This window comes from Amphiprion ocellaris, chromosome 4, assembly GCF_022539595.1.
Source record: "Amphiprion ocellaris isolate individual 3 ecotype Okinawa chromosome 4, ASM2253959v1, whole genome shotgun sequence".
Classification (NCBI taxonomy): Eukaryota; Metazoa; Chordata; class Actinopteri; family Pomacentridae; genus Amphiprion; species Amphiprion ocellaris.
In genome coordinates, this window is record NC_072769.1 from 27428021 (window position 1) to 27445473 (window position 17453).

Consider the following 17453-nt stretch of genomic DNA (forward strand, 5'->3'; position numbering starts at 1 on the left):
CAATTCTGTTTCCTGCTCTTTTTTTTTTTTGCTGGAGAGCTCGACATTACCCTTTAAAAACAGTTGCATAAAGATGGTGGCCCCTGGTTTGTTTTTGTTTTTATCAGTCACATACTGTATTACACCTGTAAATGCCACCATCATCCTTAACTGTCTGGACAAACTGCAGCTGCTAAATTTGAGTCAAACAGCTAAATGCTACTTTGTCATCTTTTTGAACCTCACCTTCAGTCATTTGTCTCAAATAAGTTATAGTTTATCCATCATGGACAGCGAAATGTCAATTTTAACACAAGTGTATGAATAGATGGTCTTATAGAACAATGAAATGCTAGTGAAAATCTGCCATTAAACATTTTTTCTAGCAAATACAGTTTGGACAAGTGTGTGATCCTCAACTACATGAATAAAATTGTTGTTTCATAAGCTTAAATTGTTGTATTTGCAATATACAACAGAAGTGAATGCACCCCTGTGTAATATCACAGACAAATATCAAATTATTTGCACAACTTGCACAGTGTAGGTCTGAAAAACAGTCAAATGCTTCAGATTAATGAATGGAAATCAGAATTTCTTTGACCGGCCAGACAGTCAACCTACATGACCAACCAGCAAGAAAAACAAAACCTTCCTAGCAAAACTGCAAGATGAAACTTTGACAAAGAGTGTTTAAAAAAAAAAAAAGCCGGATGAATATTCGCATTCTTTGGTCAGATGATGGTCAGGATAGAGTTGTTTGACTCAGACGAGGTCCAGCAAGTTGGCATGAACCTGGTCGAGGCTTCCACGGTGAAAGCATAGTCCCACCTCCTTGCTTCACTGTCAGGACTACAGTGAAAGCATAGTCCTGACAGTGAAGCACCGAGATGGTTTACTGTAGACCTGACAAGGAAGCACAGACAAGGTTCACTGTCAGGACTATGCTTCACTTTAGTCCTGACAGTGAAGCACGGAGGTGGGATGATATCTAGCTGCATGAGTGCAAAATGTGTTGGTTAGACGATGTAAAAAGACAGCTGTATGAATGTCTGTGCATAAACCAAAATATTGGCTGACGAGAAGACTTCCAGTCTGCAAAAGCTTGGCAGACAAAGAATATGATAATGACCCAAAGTGCACAAGAGTTTCTACAGGAGAAAAAAGTGAAAGCTATGACCTGGATGACTATATATCTTTAGTCAAATAAAAAATCTTTGGGGTATTTTAAAGAGAAAGGTAGAGCAACACAGCCCCTCCAGCAAAGTAGAGTAGCACAATTTTGAATCACTTGAGATTTAAGTGATATTGCACTCACTTGAGATAATCCTGGCACACTTAAAGTCATATTTGAGTGTATGCATACATACTAGACATAAGAAATAGAGGATCAGTATCATATGCAGTCGGCCTTCTCCTCTGACGTAAGAGATTTCGTCCATAGTGCTTTTTGTTGCCTGTGTAATGTTGTTTTTGCCCTCCGTTGCCTCATGTGCTTTTATTTATAATCGGTGATATCATGCACCCTGCAGGTCTACTCTCTTACACATCAGCTTATTCTAAATTTAATTCCATCTCAGGATATAATTAGTGTAATTTTTTAGGGTAGTTGCTTAAAATTGTTCTGCAAATTGCCAAATTGGATGGCGGATAGTGTTCCCACGCCAGGCATTTAACGAGTATTTACCCTCGTGTCTGTGCTGCACTGGAAAATTGCATGAAATACAGCAGGAAGAGGGTTGCAAAGCCAGAGTGTGTCTTATATGTGCACTGAGCTGAGTCACGAGGCACCTCTGGGATTTCAATGATTATGCTTGAGTAAATGTTTCTTCATGTGCGGGGGTGTGTGTGTGTGTGTGTATATATACATATTTGTGTGTGTTTTTGTGTTTTAGCTCCTGGCCACCGTGCTGTCTCAGTCGGTAAAAGCCAAGGAGCATCTCTTGGAGCAGTCGCAGTCTGTCGAGCAGTCAGCAAGTAAGCACACCAGCTCACCCAAAGACGGCATTAAACAATATCCTTACGTGAAGTGATCGTTTGTGTCACTTTCAATTTGGGTTAAAAGTTTGTTTTGCTGCTGCGGTGGTTTTAACAGATTCTACAAAATGTGCTCGTGAGAAAATATGTGTGATCCGCTTTTTTTAAAAACAGCCTTTTTAAAGTGATGACAATTAAAAATGATCATGCCGGTGTTCAGTGGAACAACTGCCCGAGGGCCTGCTGGGTTCGCTTTGCTGAATCATTTCTTCTTCGTTTCACTTTCAGTCAACCTGGCCTTCTAAAGACCACCTGTCTGCTCACATCAGACACAACCAGCACTTCCTGCCCCGGACCTTGTGTAATAGCATTTAAAGTTGTGCGTTATTTATAAAAAGCTGCTCTAAAATGCTGCTTCAAATCACCAGCGTTGGATCTTAGTGTGATGAATCCGTTTTGCTTCTCAGAAATCTGTGCATTTTAGCTGCAGCGAGACAGGTTTGCTTGTAGTCAGCAGAATAAAAAGCAGTTATTAAACTGGCAGCAGTGAACTGTGTTAGTCTGAGCAGCTGTAGCCACCAGAGAGGTTGCAAAAGTGCAAATGCTTCAGTGCAACTTAAAAAAAAGCAGAAATGAAAAGCAAAGTAGAATAATCAAGATTATCATCAGGTCAACATAGAGTACAATGCTTTCCGGTTGATGCTGAAATGAGCATTATTTTACCTTAAACTGCTAATTTTTCTGTCACTTACGTTGAAAAACGTTTAATAATTTTATAGGATGGGAAGGTTCTTACAGGATTAACACTGCATTGCTACAAATTAACTCTTGTTATTGTCCTCTGTCTGTAAAACATGTTTGTTCTATTTATATGCACATACAGGACGTCTGAAAGGCATTTATGCTCATAGTTGTAGCTGATTGGCTAGTCTCACTTTGGAAGAAGCGCGTGGTACATTAGCATATTTAATCTTCCGTCAGTCTCCTGGTTTAAGTGATATGTGGGAAGTGTAGCGCTAAAACAGCACCTCAAAGCCGACCAAGCATGAAAGCTGTTAGCAAAATTATTATGGAGGACTACGTGGGCAATTTAAGCCCAACTTTAATATCTCCACTGCTTCTCTACTTCAAAGAATGCGTCTGATGTGCAGATAAAACCAGGTCCTGGCAAAGAAACAAACAATTAGGGGACACGGTAGCATTTTAACTTCAGGGTCTCTAGTTTCATAATAATTTGCCAGAATAGAGAATTGATTTTGAAGGAAGACAAGCTCATAAGAAGCTGCTCAGTTCTTAATCAGAAATCACTTCAAATAAACACTTAAGAAATTATTAAGAAACAATTAAAGCGCTGCCAAGGTGTATTAAATAACTGGCTCGTAGGTGGGATTAACAACAATATTCTGTTCTTTATCCCTCTCCTTCCTTTCCCTTGTCTTGTTTTTGTTTTTTTTCCTTAACCTCAAGGCTCTTCTAGTTGCACAGTTCACGAGCAGCGGTCGTTTGAGCGGAAGGCGGAAGAGGATGACGGGAAAGTGAGTTTTTGGATGGCAGATTGGTTCACCTCCCTTTTTCTGTTTTTGCTTCTGTTTCTTTTCAAATCTCTGTTTTTTGGGTGGAAAAGAGGCATCAGTAAGGTATCTGCTGGGGTTGGTATTTTGTTGCACCTGAGCAGATGACACCCCGGCGATGGGCATGTGAATGTGTCACCATGGAGACAGGCAGAGTGACAGACACATCGAGGAGTCAGTTGTTGTCTTGCCTTCTGTCCGTCCACCCTCCCCCCTGCCCTCACACCACACCGACATGCCCACAGACGCTGTGTGTTCTGTGGAGCTCAGGGTTAAACTCCCTCTGTGCACTCTAGAGTCGAGCAGATGCCAGATTCTGGGATCAAACGTTTACCGGTTGCCAGGCGACAGTGGCGCACTGTCAGAGAAGCCAAAGCAGGAGTGTTGTAGCATTTCCTCATTGGTCGCTGCTATTGGCACTAAATACATTCACAAACTAATGATCATACACCAGGGCTGTAATCAAACCAAAGAAAATCTTGGTCTACTAAAAATAATAACTCACCCTGTCTCACTGGTTATGTTTGTGATTTTCATGCACGGGAGCTAAAGGCTCAGCCAGTGTGAGGAGGAGTTTTTGCATATTTTTGCATATTTCTTAAACTTAAATGTTCCAGATCATCAAACTAATATTTATATTTATCAAATATTAGAAAGAGATAACCCACAAAACACAAAATGCAGTTATTAAATGATGATTTATTGAAAACCTGCATCACCTCTGTGAAAAAGTAATTGCCCCCCTGAACCTAATAACTGGTTGGTCTCTTGGCAGCAACAACTGCAGTTAAATATTTGTTCTAGCTTGTGATCAGTCTTTTACATCATCATGGAGGAATTGTGGTCCACTCTTCTCTGCACAATAGTTTTAATTCAGTCGCATTAGATTGTTTTCCAGCATGAGCTGTCCTTTTAAGGTCTTGTCACAGAATCTCATTTGGATTCAAGTCCAGACTTTGACTCGGCCACTCCAGAACCTTCATTTAGTTCTTTTTTAGTCAATCAGAGGTGGACTGCAGATCTTTAGATGTTCGTCTGGGTTCTTTTGTGACCTCCTGGATTAGATGTTGATGCTCTTAGAGAAATGTTGGTCGTTGGTCCACTACTGGGAAGGTTCACCACTATTTGGTAGATTTGGTAACTAAGGGGGCAATTACTTTTTCACATAGGCCAAGATGGACTGGACAGCATGTTTCCTTCAAAAAACAAAATCATCTAAAAACTGCATTTTTTTTTTTTTTTTAATCTTTGTCTTATATTAAAACATGTTTGATGATCTGAAACATTTAAGTGTGACAAATACGCAAAAATAGAAGATTTTAGTAGGAAGGCAAATAGTTTTCACTGTATTTGCTTTTTGCGGATGATCTGTGGCTCAGGTGGTAGAGTGGGTGTTCCACTAATTGCAACCCGAAGTTGTTTCCAATGGCAATGTGAATGGGTGAATGAGAAAACATATTGTAAACAACTTTGAGTACCACTAAGGTAGAAAAATGCCATGCAAGTGCAGACCATTTACCAATAGGGCGGTTTGCAGCTAAAGTCTGGGTGAGTAGTATTATGTTGAGGGCCGTGGTTCTTTGCTCCTTCTGGGTTGAAGGAGTTTGAATATCTTGAGATCTTTTTTTACAAGTGGCGGAAAAAATGGAGCATGAGATAGACAGATTGGTTCAGAGGGAGCTGAAGCTTTTGATTTGCCAGCTGATCCACCCTCATCTATGGTTTTGAGCGCTGGGTAGCAACTGAAAGACTGAAATCACAGATACAAGCAGACAAAACGAGTTTTCACTGTAGGGTGGCTGGGCTTACTTTTAGAGGTGAAATCAGCTGTGGTGGTTGGGGTATTTGATTAGGATGCCTCCTGGGCAGCTTCCTCTGGAGGTTTTCCAGGAATGTCTACTTGGGTGGAGATCTTAGAACTAACAGGAGAGATTATGTATCTCATCTGGACTGGGAACACCTTGGGATCCCCCATAAGGAACTGGAAAGCATTGCCAGGAAGTTGGACGTCTAGATGACCTGCTTAGCCTGCTGCCATCGCCACCCAACCAACCCAACAGTATGGATTATTACAACTAAGCCTCTAAGCCTTATTAACCTAAATGAATTATAAATAAGCAGAAAAAAGCTACATGCACCATATTCAATCAATATAACCCCATACTAAAAATACATAGCAGACCAGCATGTACACACCCATATTCATATGATTTCTGAAAGTACAACTATACTATCTTGTGGTCCCATTTTGAAAACTATTTAGGAATATGACACTGTTTTTAGACGGCAGTTCTTTGACATGGCATCAGTTAGCTTGGAGCAAAGTACATGTTAAATAAGGTAGCCGTCTCCATTTGGTGTGGAAATTTCCGAGTTTTGAATCCGATAGTTTGTGCCTCCCACTGCCAAAAATATTGGATAATCCTGGAAGTCTGTTGATGTAGAGTTTTTCTAATTTAAGTAAGTGATTCATTGACTAATGACATTTTGACCAATGGCAGCATACTAACAAACTTATTGGCTTGGACACTACAGCCCTAGTGTAGTGTTGTTTTAAAAACAGTTATCTAATTTGAACTTTAAAAGGTTTGTTAACCCAAATCATAAACATTCTAGTGGTCTATAGTAGTATCTGCTAGATCTAGTTTTGAGGTGTCTCCCATTGAGATCAATACAGTCACACTACAGGTGAATGGAAAAGCATTTATGGTCCTTGCTGTGAATAGTTTTCTCTGTTTTGGGAAAATACCAAAGAAAAAAAGATTTCTAAAGAGAACTATTGAAAGCAAGGTCTGTGAAATAGCTCGGACAGACAGCATTGGATCAGGTGGTGATGCAGTTTGGCCTTTAATTGTTGGGTTGGCTGTCCATTCCCAATCTTTCTAAATATGTTCGCCATCAAAATAACTCAAAAATGTCTTTTTAAACTTCTCTTATGAAAAGAATCTCAGCCAAAATAGATGCAACGTGACATAGCTCTTCCCATTTCTGGAAAAAACACACATTGCTTTTTAGATGTAGTGTTTCATTTTCCAGTCACCTTCTTTGTATTTGGATGGTGGAATTAACCCCAGTGGCAGATATCTCAAAATGTAACTACCACTAGTGAATGCATTTTCATATAGCTAAGGGATAAGTCTTGCTATTTCTACAAACCTGTGCGAATTACAGGCAGTATTTGGAAGTAATGTTTATTCTAAAAAAGTCTATTGATAGCAATATTTATGAAAATCCCACAGTGAGTTTACTGCATATTTTAGTAGGAAGTATATCAGTTCTTCAAATTCAGGAAGTATTGGAAGTTTACATTCTGTTTAGCCAGTTCTAGAGTAGGTTTCTGTTCTTTGTTTGATTTTGCTGTTGAACAGGGTTACATTTTGGCATTACGTTGGATGTTTGTATGGGGTCATTTCATATCAAATCATCAGGAGCCTTCTGCTCGACCATCTCTGAGTTGCTTGAAACTTTTTTAAAGATTGATATTATCAAATACTTTCGCAGGTAATTGAAAAGATCCCTGTTGACCCACTTTTGGCTGTTTTTCACACATTTAAATTTGACAATTTAAATTTTTTTGACAAATATAACTCATTTTTTTAAATTTCTGTGACCAAGTATTTCATATTAGAAAGTATTCTGTATGTTTTTTCATTTAATTCAATTTTTATTTATATAGCGCCAATTTACAACATATGTAATCTCATAGCACATTTATTTTAAACAGAAAACAGAGAAACCAACAATCCTAAGCTGCCTTCTGATTCCCAATGAGCAAGCACTTGGCAATGGTGGGAAGGAACCAGTTTTGATTTGTGATATTCAACTACATATGGTTCAGAAAATATCACTCATTTGTGCATCATCAATTTTTTTGTGCCTAAAGATGGAATTTCATGACGGATTCGATTTTGTTATAAATTTCATCTCACCCATACTCAGAGACTATTTGGTCTACTTGCACAATAAAATCGAATAATAGAATCGAATAGAAATACTTTATTAATCCCTGAGGGGAAATTCAGTTGCTACAGCAGAAAGAGTACAGTTCCCACCACCATAAATAAAGAGAAATAAGCATAAATGTGCAGTAAATAATAAAAAGTAAAATATAAAATGCAAAATGTTCTATGTAAAGAATGTGCAAATGCTAAAGTATTTTATGTGTAGTGCAAATAGTGTGCAAGAGTAAACAAAAAAGTATACTATTAAAACTTCTGAATCAATGACATGATGTGAAATAACGGTGACAGTTTCAGGCTTTTCCCTTTAATAGTTCCTGAGATATTGTGGTTCAAACGCAGCTTTAAATTTTAGCGTGCGAAAAACACACTGAAAGTGGGTGGATGGGCAGTTTCTTTTTAAAAAATAGACATTACCTTGGAAAGTATTTGACATAACGAGATGCAAATATCACAAATGCCTTTAGAAATATCGTTTTTTTTATCCTGTAAAAACTTCAGGTGTGAGAGCAGAAACTATTCTGATTATGTGACGATTTGAGATGGGATGACTCCCGCTCTGTTTTTCCAGAACAGTGTTCTCTCCTGTGTCGACTGCTCTGCTGCGCTCTAGAACAGGCCTGTGGACCCTTCTAGAAGCAGGCGGTGGTGGTGTTCTGTGTTCTAGAAGCGGGCAGTAGTGTTCTGTGTTCTGTGTTCTAGAAGCAGGCAGTAGTGACGTGGCTGGGTGAGTTTCAGCTGCAGTTCTACACCACCCACTTCCTCACCGCGGGATATGATCTAGACACCATTAGCCGCATGACCCCCGAGGTAAGGTCATGACCCCTGACCCCCTCACGCCCCGCCCCCTGTCTGTCAAGGCTCCGCCCAGCACAGCTCTCAAATCAGCTCCCCACTGACCTGGATGATGTCATCATGACCCTCCTGTCTCTGTCACCTGACCCCCCGGTGTGAGTCCTGAGCCTCAACCAGTCACTTCTCATGCTCCGTCTGCTTCATTTGCATACCTGTGTTCACACATGGCCGCTGTAAACACTGTGTTTGTCCTTGAATGTGGTTTTACTGCCATTGTGTGTGTGTGTGTGTGTGTGTGTGTGTATGTTAGTTTGTGTCCTGAAGCAGACACAGTGGTATGACGTAAAACCCCCCTAAGGGCAGGGGACTCTCATCCAAGATTATCCACAGCAAAACACTCCTGAAGGCATATCACACGCAGCTCATGTATAAATGTCAAACTTGCACATGGAATTGTTTACATTAAAAGAAAGAGCACCAACAGGAGCGGCGGTGAATTCGTGATGTGACTAAGTGTGCTTTGCGTTGAAGGACCTGACGGCGATTGGGGTCATGAAGCCTGGACATCGGAAGAAGTTAACGTCAGAGATCAGCAAGCTTCCCTCCACAGACTGGCTGCCAGATCACAAGCCTGTAAGACTCTCACGTGCACTATTATACAAACTGAAAGAAGGTGGAGAGTTTTGCCAGCTGCACACACACAAGCATACGCCGATCAGGCATAACATTATGATCACCTGCCTAATACTGTGTTGGTCCCCTTCACGCTGCTAAAACTCCTCTGACCCAGTGGGCCATGGACACAGGACCTCTGGGGATGTCCTGTGGCACCGGGATGATGGCAGTGAATTCTGGGGGTCCTGTGGGTTGCTGGGTGGGACCTACCTAGATTCAGGCTTATCCTAGCATCCAGACAACAGATGCTCAGTAAGATTTTGATCTGGGGAGTGTGGAACCCGGATGAACACCTATGCTCTGTTGTGTTCCCCAGACTACTCCTGAGCAGTTTTTGCAGTGGTTTGGGGTGCATTGTCCTGCTCAGGGTGGTATCTGGCATCAAGGAGTGCTGTTACCATGGGGGAGGGTTGCTTAACCTGTAGTGTTTAGGTAGGTGGTACATGTCAAACATCCATATGAATGTCAGGACTCAAGGTTTCCCAGCAGAACGTTGCATTATGACAAGATGATCGATGTTATTTACTTCACCTGTCAGTGGTCATAATGTTGTGACTGATCGGTATATACAGTACCAGTCAAAGGTTTGGACACATTCAATGGTTTTCATTTATATTAACTATTTTCTACATTGTAGATTAATGCTGAAGACATCAAAACTGTGAAAGAACACAAATTATGCTGTGAACAAAAAAGTGTTAAACAAACCAGAATATAGTTTATATTTTAGATTATTTTACCCTCCTGTTATGTTTGTTTCTCAGGAACAGCAATGATGTTCCTGGGTCAGTTTGCTTATCCAAAAGTGTCAGAAACCAAAAAAACTGAATAAACATTGTCTATATCTCATTATTAACTCCATTACTAACCATTTCACCATTTCGATCAATATTTAGCGCAGTGATTCAATGAGCATAATTCATTCATTCACATTATAAATGCATGTTAAAACTTGTTTTAATGTAAATTGGAATGATGTAAATATAAAATAAAATAGTTTTACATGGCATTGATTTTTAAAACATGTTATTTTACATTTTAATTTTTTTTTTTTCATGGAGTGATGTTGATAAATTAACACGAGACACCTCTTCTGTTCAGGGTCAAATTGACCTGCTGAGTTAAAACCAAGACAATGACTCATGAGGATTTGTCCCCATTTTCATTTTATATGTTGATTACACTTATTAAGCCAAGTAGAAGACGTTTCATACTGAAAAAAATACTTTAAACAACTTTTTGGGATGATTTTTTAACTTTAAAATGGGTCAATTTGACATACCAGGAGGGTTCTGTTTTGATGGCTTTCTCAATCAGCTTCATGAGGTCGTCTCCTGGAATCGTTTTGAATGAACAAGTGTTCCTTGTCAAGAGTCAATTTGTGGAATTACTTGCCTTCTTAATGTGTTTGAGACCTTCAGCTGGGTTGTGCAGAGGTAGGTTTAGTCCACAGTGCATACTCCTATCTGACTACTGTTGTAATCCATTCGACTCAGTAAAGAGAAACGACAGTCCCTCTTTGCTTTAAGACATGAAGGTCTGTTGATCTGGAAAATTTCCAGAACTTTGAACATATCCTCGAGGGCAGATGCAAAGTCTGAATGAATGATGTAAGTGGCTCTCATGGGGACCGCCCCAGGAAAGAAAGACCAAGAGTTCATTAGTTACCAGCCTCAGAAACGGCAAGTTAACAGCACCTCAGATTAGAGCCTACATAGATTCTTCACAGAGTTCAAGTAACAGACAAAGCTCACTTTAAACACAAACGAGTTATTTGCTACAATTTAGCAGTTAAAATGTAATTCAATGTGATGCTAGAATATCCCAAAATCATGGTTTCTGAATGTGTGGTTCCCATTGTAAAGATTACTGGAATCATTATTTGTTTTTCAACAAGGCAATGATCCCAAACACACCTCCAGGCTGTGTAGGTTCTACTAGACAAAGAAGGAGAGTGATGAAGTGCTGCATCCACAATCACTCGACCTAAAAGCAACTGAGATGGTTTGGGTCGAAGGAAAAGCAGACAAGCACTCGGCACCTCTGGAGAGTCCTTCAAGACTGTTGGAAAACCATCCAGGAGACCACCTCATGAAGCTGACTGAGAGAATGCCAGGAGGATGCAAAGCTGTAATCAAAGCAAAATGGGGCTACTTTGAAGAATCTAAAATATTAAACATATTGTCACAGTTTTTTGTTTACTACATAATTGCACTTGTGTTCTTTCATAGTTTTAGATGTTTACAGTATTAATCTATAGTGTAGAAAATAATTAAAACAAATAAAAACCATTGAATGAGAATGTGTGTCCAAACTTTTGACTGGCACTTTACGCATGCAACTGCATTAGCTGGTTAGGAAGCTAGTTTTTCCAAATCACTGTGCTCATGTTTGTGTGTCTTTGTGTGTGTTTTTAGGCCAATCTGGGAGACTGGCTGTCTCACCTGGGCCTCAGTCAGTACTACCAGGTTCTTGTGCAGAACGGGTACGAAAACATTGACTTTATCTCGGACATCAGCCTCGAAGATCTGCAAGAGATTGGCATTACTAAGCTTGGTAAGACACAGCTACATTATTAAGATGGGATTATATGTTCACAAAATGAAACAAGTAAAATGTTAAAACTGTATCTATAGTGTACACAAAATAAACAGATTTCATTGTGATTACTTACTTAAATTTAAGACAGACCCCTCTGTGAACTCAGGTAATTACTACAAAAATAGCTCATAACAGCCCATAAAGTTATGTAATTATTGCTTAACTTTTTTGCGGTAACAACTGTTCTGAGGCCCCTGTAGCGATGTGCATCCTGCAGACTGTGAACCTGTGGGGTAGTTTTAATGAGCATTACTAGTGCAAATTGGGGTCATTATTTAAGAGATGCAGTTTTCCAAGAATTGTGCATTTCATGGATGCTTTTATAAAACACTACTCTTAATGTCAGTATAAATACACCGATCAGCCACAACATTATGACCACTGACATGTGAAGTGAATAACATTGATTATACTTGTACTATGTCATGTTCTGCTGGAAAACCTTGGATTTTGGCATCCGTGTTGATGAGACTTAGACACCCAAATAAACATTGTTCGAGAACAACTGGCCTACCCCCACAGGAAAATGCACTCCACCACATCGCAAAAACACCAAACAATCAGGAACATCTTGAGGAACATGACAATCACCCAAGATGTTGTTTTGAACTCCAAACTTCCTAGACCCCATTCTGATCAAGCAACAACAGGATGCAGTGGAACCAGTTTGATTCCCCACTGCACAACCCAGATTACCCATAGGATCCACTGCCAACGTCTTGGTCCACACCCCATAGGACACCCTGAGAGGTCGTCTGGTCCAAGGCCCAGTGGTTCAGAGCATTTTGGCCACATAAGAGGGACCAACATAATATTAGGCAGGTGGTCATAATGTTATGCCTCGGTGTGTGTCTTAAGTCCCTTTGTGATTTATATTGACTCTACAATGTTCTCCTCCTCCACACCCTTACCTCCCTTCAGGCCATCAGAAGAAGATCATGTTGGGGGTGAAGAGACTGAAGGAGCTACAGAGAAGAGAAAGCGGCTCTGAGCCTCCTCAAAGTCCTTCTACGCCTCCCTCCAGCCCCGGCAGCAGCACCGCCTCAGAGCCCCGGAGGGAGGCGAGGAAGCAGAGGGATGGAGCCCCCAGTCCGCTGGCCAAACCTCGCCCGGGGCTCACACATTCTCAGACCCCTCCGCTCACCCCAACCCAGACCCCACCGCAGACCCCACCTCATGGCCGGACGCAGCAGGCCTCCCCCAGGGCTCGACCGCGCCCCTCCACCAAGATGTCAGCAGATCCGTCAGTGCCACTCCTCCGGCTGCCCAGTGAGGAGGAGGAGCGGCGCAGAACTCACAGTCTGATTGGCTCAGAATCGGACTCTAGATACGCCACCGTGTGCCGCAGCAGCTCTGCAAATACCGCCTCTAATGATGTCACCGTTAACCGCAGCCAATCCTCCGTCACCCTCCGCCCCCGTCGGAAAGGTCGGCCCCCGACTCCACCCAAACGCTCCTGTTCCTCCATCACCGGAGGTGACGGGGAGGTGGAGGGGCAGGTGGAGGGGCTACTCGGGCTGCCAACCTATCGAGAGCGGCGAGCCAGCGACTGCGGCAGCCTGGGAGCAGCTTTAAGAGCTCAGGAAGCAGGTCTGCAGAGGTCAGACGGGGCTTCTGGGAGTGTTCGCAGCCTCGCAGCCATGCTGGAAACGTCCATCGTGGGTGGCGCTAAACCAGTGCAGAGAAGTGTGGGAGGCAGCACCAACTACCTACAGGTGTGTGTGTGTGTGTGTGTGTGTGAGAGAAGCAGATTTAAGATTTTAACAGTATTCATGTGTAACATTAATGCGATCTCCAGGTGAGTCCACCGCTGCTCCGTCGCCAGGCAGGTGCAGGAGGTCTCGGATCCGAGGAGGAGGATGTTCTAAATCGCCGCAGGACCATCAGTGGACCTGAAGGTCTCCCCAGTGACCAAGCTGACCAGTTACCTTGGCAACCGGTCCAGCAACGTCCAGAGCCCCGGCCTCGCTCCACTGTGGTCACCTCAGCATCGGAGATCACCGACGGCACAGCGACACTCCGGAGGAAGCCACGTCCTCCTGCAGCAGAATCCGAGGTGCCTACATCCGTGGCCACCACTGTCGTCACCATGACAACCGGCACCGACACCATACGCAGGAGGCCTCGCGTGTCTGAGCACGCGGAGCGTGTCACTCAAAGCAATAATCAGTCAGATTCTGCCAGCAGTCAAACGGACGGAGGCCGGAAACCTGAAGGCGAGCTGCAGCAGAACGGCGGTGTGGTCCTGAGGCGAAGGCCAGTGTCTGAGGTCTCCGAGAGGACGAGACCAGAAGAGAGCTGTGAGTGGATGGAGGCGAGGAAGTCTCTGAAGCCACCAGTCTCACCCAAACCGTCCAGCGTCGCCCTGAGGAAGACTCAAGCCGACCCCCCGACCCCGACTCGCAGGGTCCCCATACCAGGGCCTGATGATGCTGAGACGGCACAGAACCCCGGTGAGATTCACACACATAAAACGAAACTTTGGACAAATACAATTGTTTGTCTATATTAACATCTATGTGGCCCTGCAGTTGTCAACATCACTTTAAACCAGGAGTGTCAAAGTCATTCTAGTTCAGGGGCCACATGCAGCCCAATTTGAATTCAAGTGGGCTGGACCAGCAAAATCAAAGCATAATAACCTATAAATAACCACAACTCCACAAGTTTCCGTTTGCTTAACGCAAAAAAGTGCATTCTGTAAATGTTCACATTTAATGAATAATAATAACTAGAAAAGTTCTCAGAGAGCGCAGTACTCCGCCACGGCTGCTCAGTCGTATGATTTCCGACAGATGAAATCTTTAATAAATTTGGGGTCCACAGCGGTTAATTTGTAGTAGGATTGCAATCATGATTGTCATCAGGTAACTGACGTAGTGTTCATGTGTAGTCATAGTTACAGTGACGCAGTGTCACTATCTTGCCATGATACAGAAATCTTTAACAAATGCGTGGATCCAGACTATAAGCGGCATCATTGCCAAAATCTAATCACTTGGTCCTTGTGTCATTTCTGACCTTCCCTGAAAATTTCATCCAAGTCCATTGGTCCGTTTTTGAGTAATGCTGTGAACAGACAGACAAACAGACGGACAGACAAACCAACGCCAATCGTCGCATAACTTCACCGCGTTCCTTGGCGGAGTAATAAGAAAAATAGGTGTAATTTCAACAACATTATGCCTCAGTTGATCATTTATGCATCCCAACTTACAGATCACAGTTTATCTCAAAAGGCACAAAACATTTAGTCACAGGTATCTGGAACTGAACAATGTAGTATTTTCCTTTATGATCAAAACAACTTGTTAAAGTCTAGAAATAATTTTAAATTTACATTAATTTCCATATCTGTCTAATAATTCTGACCACCACACTGTGCAAACTAAAGTGGGAACTGTTTAGGAAGAAGGTTAAGTTATCCCCGTCTTGCAAATGTATAAAATTCATACGTAAAAAATACATGAAAGTTGTGGCAGTGCATGAGCTGCACCAAACCAAGCTCTTTCCTATCGAAGCTGCTGACTGACATTATTTTGCACAATGTTCAATATCTTTAAATACTTCCACGGTAGGTATTCATCTTCATAGAACTATATTCTTCAGGGTGCAAAGGTATCTGAAGTAGCATTTTACATTAAGTAGGCTTACTCACTGCTTAGTTTGCTCCTGAAACTTGGCATCTTTTTTACGCTTTGCAAAGTCATCCCATGGGCCGGGTTGGACCCTCTCGTGGGCTGATTTTGGCCTATGGGCCATATATTTGACACCCCTGCTTTAAAACATCTGTGTTGCCTTTTAGCACTTTCACATCAGCAGGCTAACTTTTTACACTGGTTGCGGCTCAGGTTTTCATGTAAGTGCAAAAAACGTCTTTTACTGGTTTTACTGGTTTAGCTGTTGTGCTTCTGCGTTATGTTGTCATTAAGAGTGTCTATTCTGACAATAAAATCTGCCATGTAGCTGCTGCTCCTCCAGCTTCACAGGAGATTAGTTTAAAAGAGAAACAATCCCCAAAGCAAAACTGACCCGATACCCCGCATGGTTTTACACAGACATGGTTTACAACGGGCAGATCAAATGAGATGGGATAATATTGTGTGACAGCAGAAATCTGTCTGCCACAGTGTTGTTTTTACTGTCGCACTCAAAAGTGGCAAAGACACAAAATGTCCTTACATAGGGGGTTGAAATTTTTGTTAATTTTTCAGAGGTTTCATTGGTTTTGGGCTTTATTTGATAGGAATAGTGGAAAGCATAATTACATTTTCTTATTTTTTTTTTCTTAATTTTTATTTTAATTTAATTTTATTTTAAAAGCTTAAAATATTTTTATGGTGTAAATATTAATGTTTAATAATAAAGAAAGTCACAGGCAGATTAATGGATGATGGATATACAGTACATCCTTACGACAAGCTAAACTAACTAAAACACATAGACATTATGACACCTCTCATCATATAGATCATACCTCTTCTTCCTTCTCATGTGTGGGAAAACAGTGGGTGGTGGAAGAAAACAAAGTCAGACCATTGATTACAGATGGCCATTACATAAACCGATGGTGTGAGGAGAATCGAGTATATCATTAAAAGAAATGTGTGATGGTTCAACATTGCAATATACAGACTTTCTGTGAAATTGTAAAATGATTATTGTTGCCAAAATGAATAAGTCTGAGTGTTGTGATAAAAAAAAAAAAGAAAAGTCGAAGGCTTTGCATTGTACTAGCAGTGGTACAAGAACTCAAAAACTAATTAAAGCTGCAAGCAGCATTGATTGGGTCACCACATTGTTGCAGCTCAGCTATCCCCACGCATGTTCACCAGGTGGCACTATGACTGAGAGTGCATTTCAGCTTATGGATGTCATCGGGGCCAGACTCTGATCAAACATTTAAAGTTTCAGGCAGATTGGAGCATGTACAGGATAGCTAGACAGCACTTCCTGTTTCATGGCGTAGCATCAAAATTCAGAGGGCCGCCACGGCCACGCCCTTTGACGGTTACAGAAGATTTCGATAACTTTTCATCATTAAGTCCTGTTGTATATACGGACCAAATTTGAGGTCTCTTGGAGTTAACCACTGTGAGAATTTAACCCCTGACAATGAGCAAAAATAACAAAAAATCTTACAGTTAATTAAAAGGCTGTCTAGCTTGACAGATAGTTAAACAGGTCCTTTAAATAAACACCCCGGAGTCAGCAGGTACGTTCAGGTTGTTTACTTGCAGGAGCAGCGTGAAACTGAAATACAAAAACGACAAAATAAAGGATTACAGAATGTTTCACTTCAACAACATTAAGACAATAATTACTATGTACAATATAAATAAAAACAAATATGCCCTGGAACAAGGTAAGTAACTGAGATGTAAGAAACCGCTGATTAGCATCATGCTAATTTAATCTGGAAAATGCTATAGACCAGCTAGCATATTAACATCGCTCCTGTTTGTAACTTCATCACACAAACTATAACCTGCACAAACAAATCACAGGTAAGTTAAACTAAAATATAACTGTCTCACTTACAGACATATGCTCTGTAGGGTTCAACACAGGAAATGAACGATGAACAAATGACAACCATCTGCTTCTGACCTTTGGTAGAAAGACAAGCCAACTACGGCAAGCCCATGTGGACAAAAAAGGCACAGCACAGTCAACAGTCACCTTCATCTCTTAAAGGGGCGGCACAGTTAAAGCAAAATGGTGGACTTCCTGTTGGGTTTAGGGTATGGTTCCAAGAGGCTTTTTTTTGAAACGTCTTGGCCATAGTAAATGTTACAAATGTTGCAGGGGGCACTATGGAGCCATTTTGGCACACATGTGCACAAGTCCCATAAAATATAAAATTCTTGCCATTTCTGATGTGTGTGCAAATTTT

General features: G+C 41.5%; 1 protein-coding gene across 4 annotated transcripts in view; it reads left to right on the forward strand.

The window, feature by feature from the left end:
* LOC111569158 (caskin-1-like) overlaps positions 1 to 17453 on the forward strand; it is a 60850-nt gene that overhangs the window by 37664 nt on the left and 5733 nt on the right. For 2 of the 4 annotated variants that reach the window (XM_035948602.2, XM_023271143.3), the window contains 7 exons: positions 1875 to 1956; positions 3424 to 3491; positions 8189 to 8296; positions 8813 to 8914; positions 11374 to 11512; positions 12479 to 13272; positions 13356 to 14010. In XM_035948602.2, the coding sequence (XP_035804495.2) occupies positions 1875 to 1956; positions 3424 to 3491; positions 8189 to 8296; positions 8813 to 8914; positions 11374 to 11512; positions 12479 to 13272; positions 13356 to 14010 (1948 nt within the window). The remainder of the gene's footprint in view (positions 1 to 1874; positions 1957 to 3423; positions 3492 to 8188; positions 8297 to 8812; positions 8915 to 11373; positions 11513 to 12478; positions 13273 to 13355; positions 14011 to 17453) is intronic. The other 2 variants (XM_035948603.2, XM_035948604.2) reach the window with 2 other exon arrangements.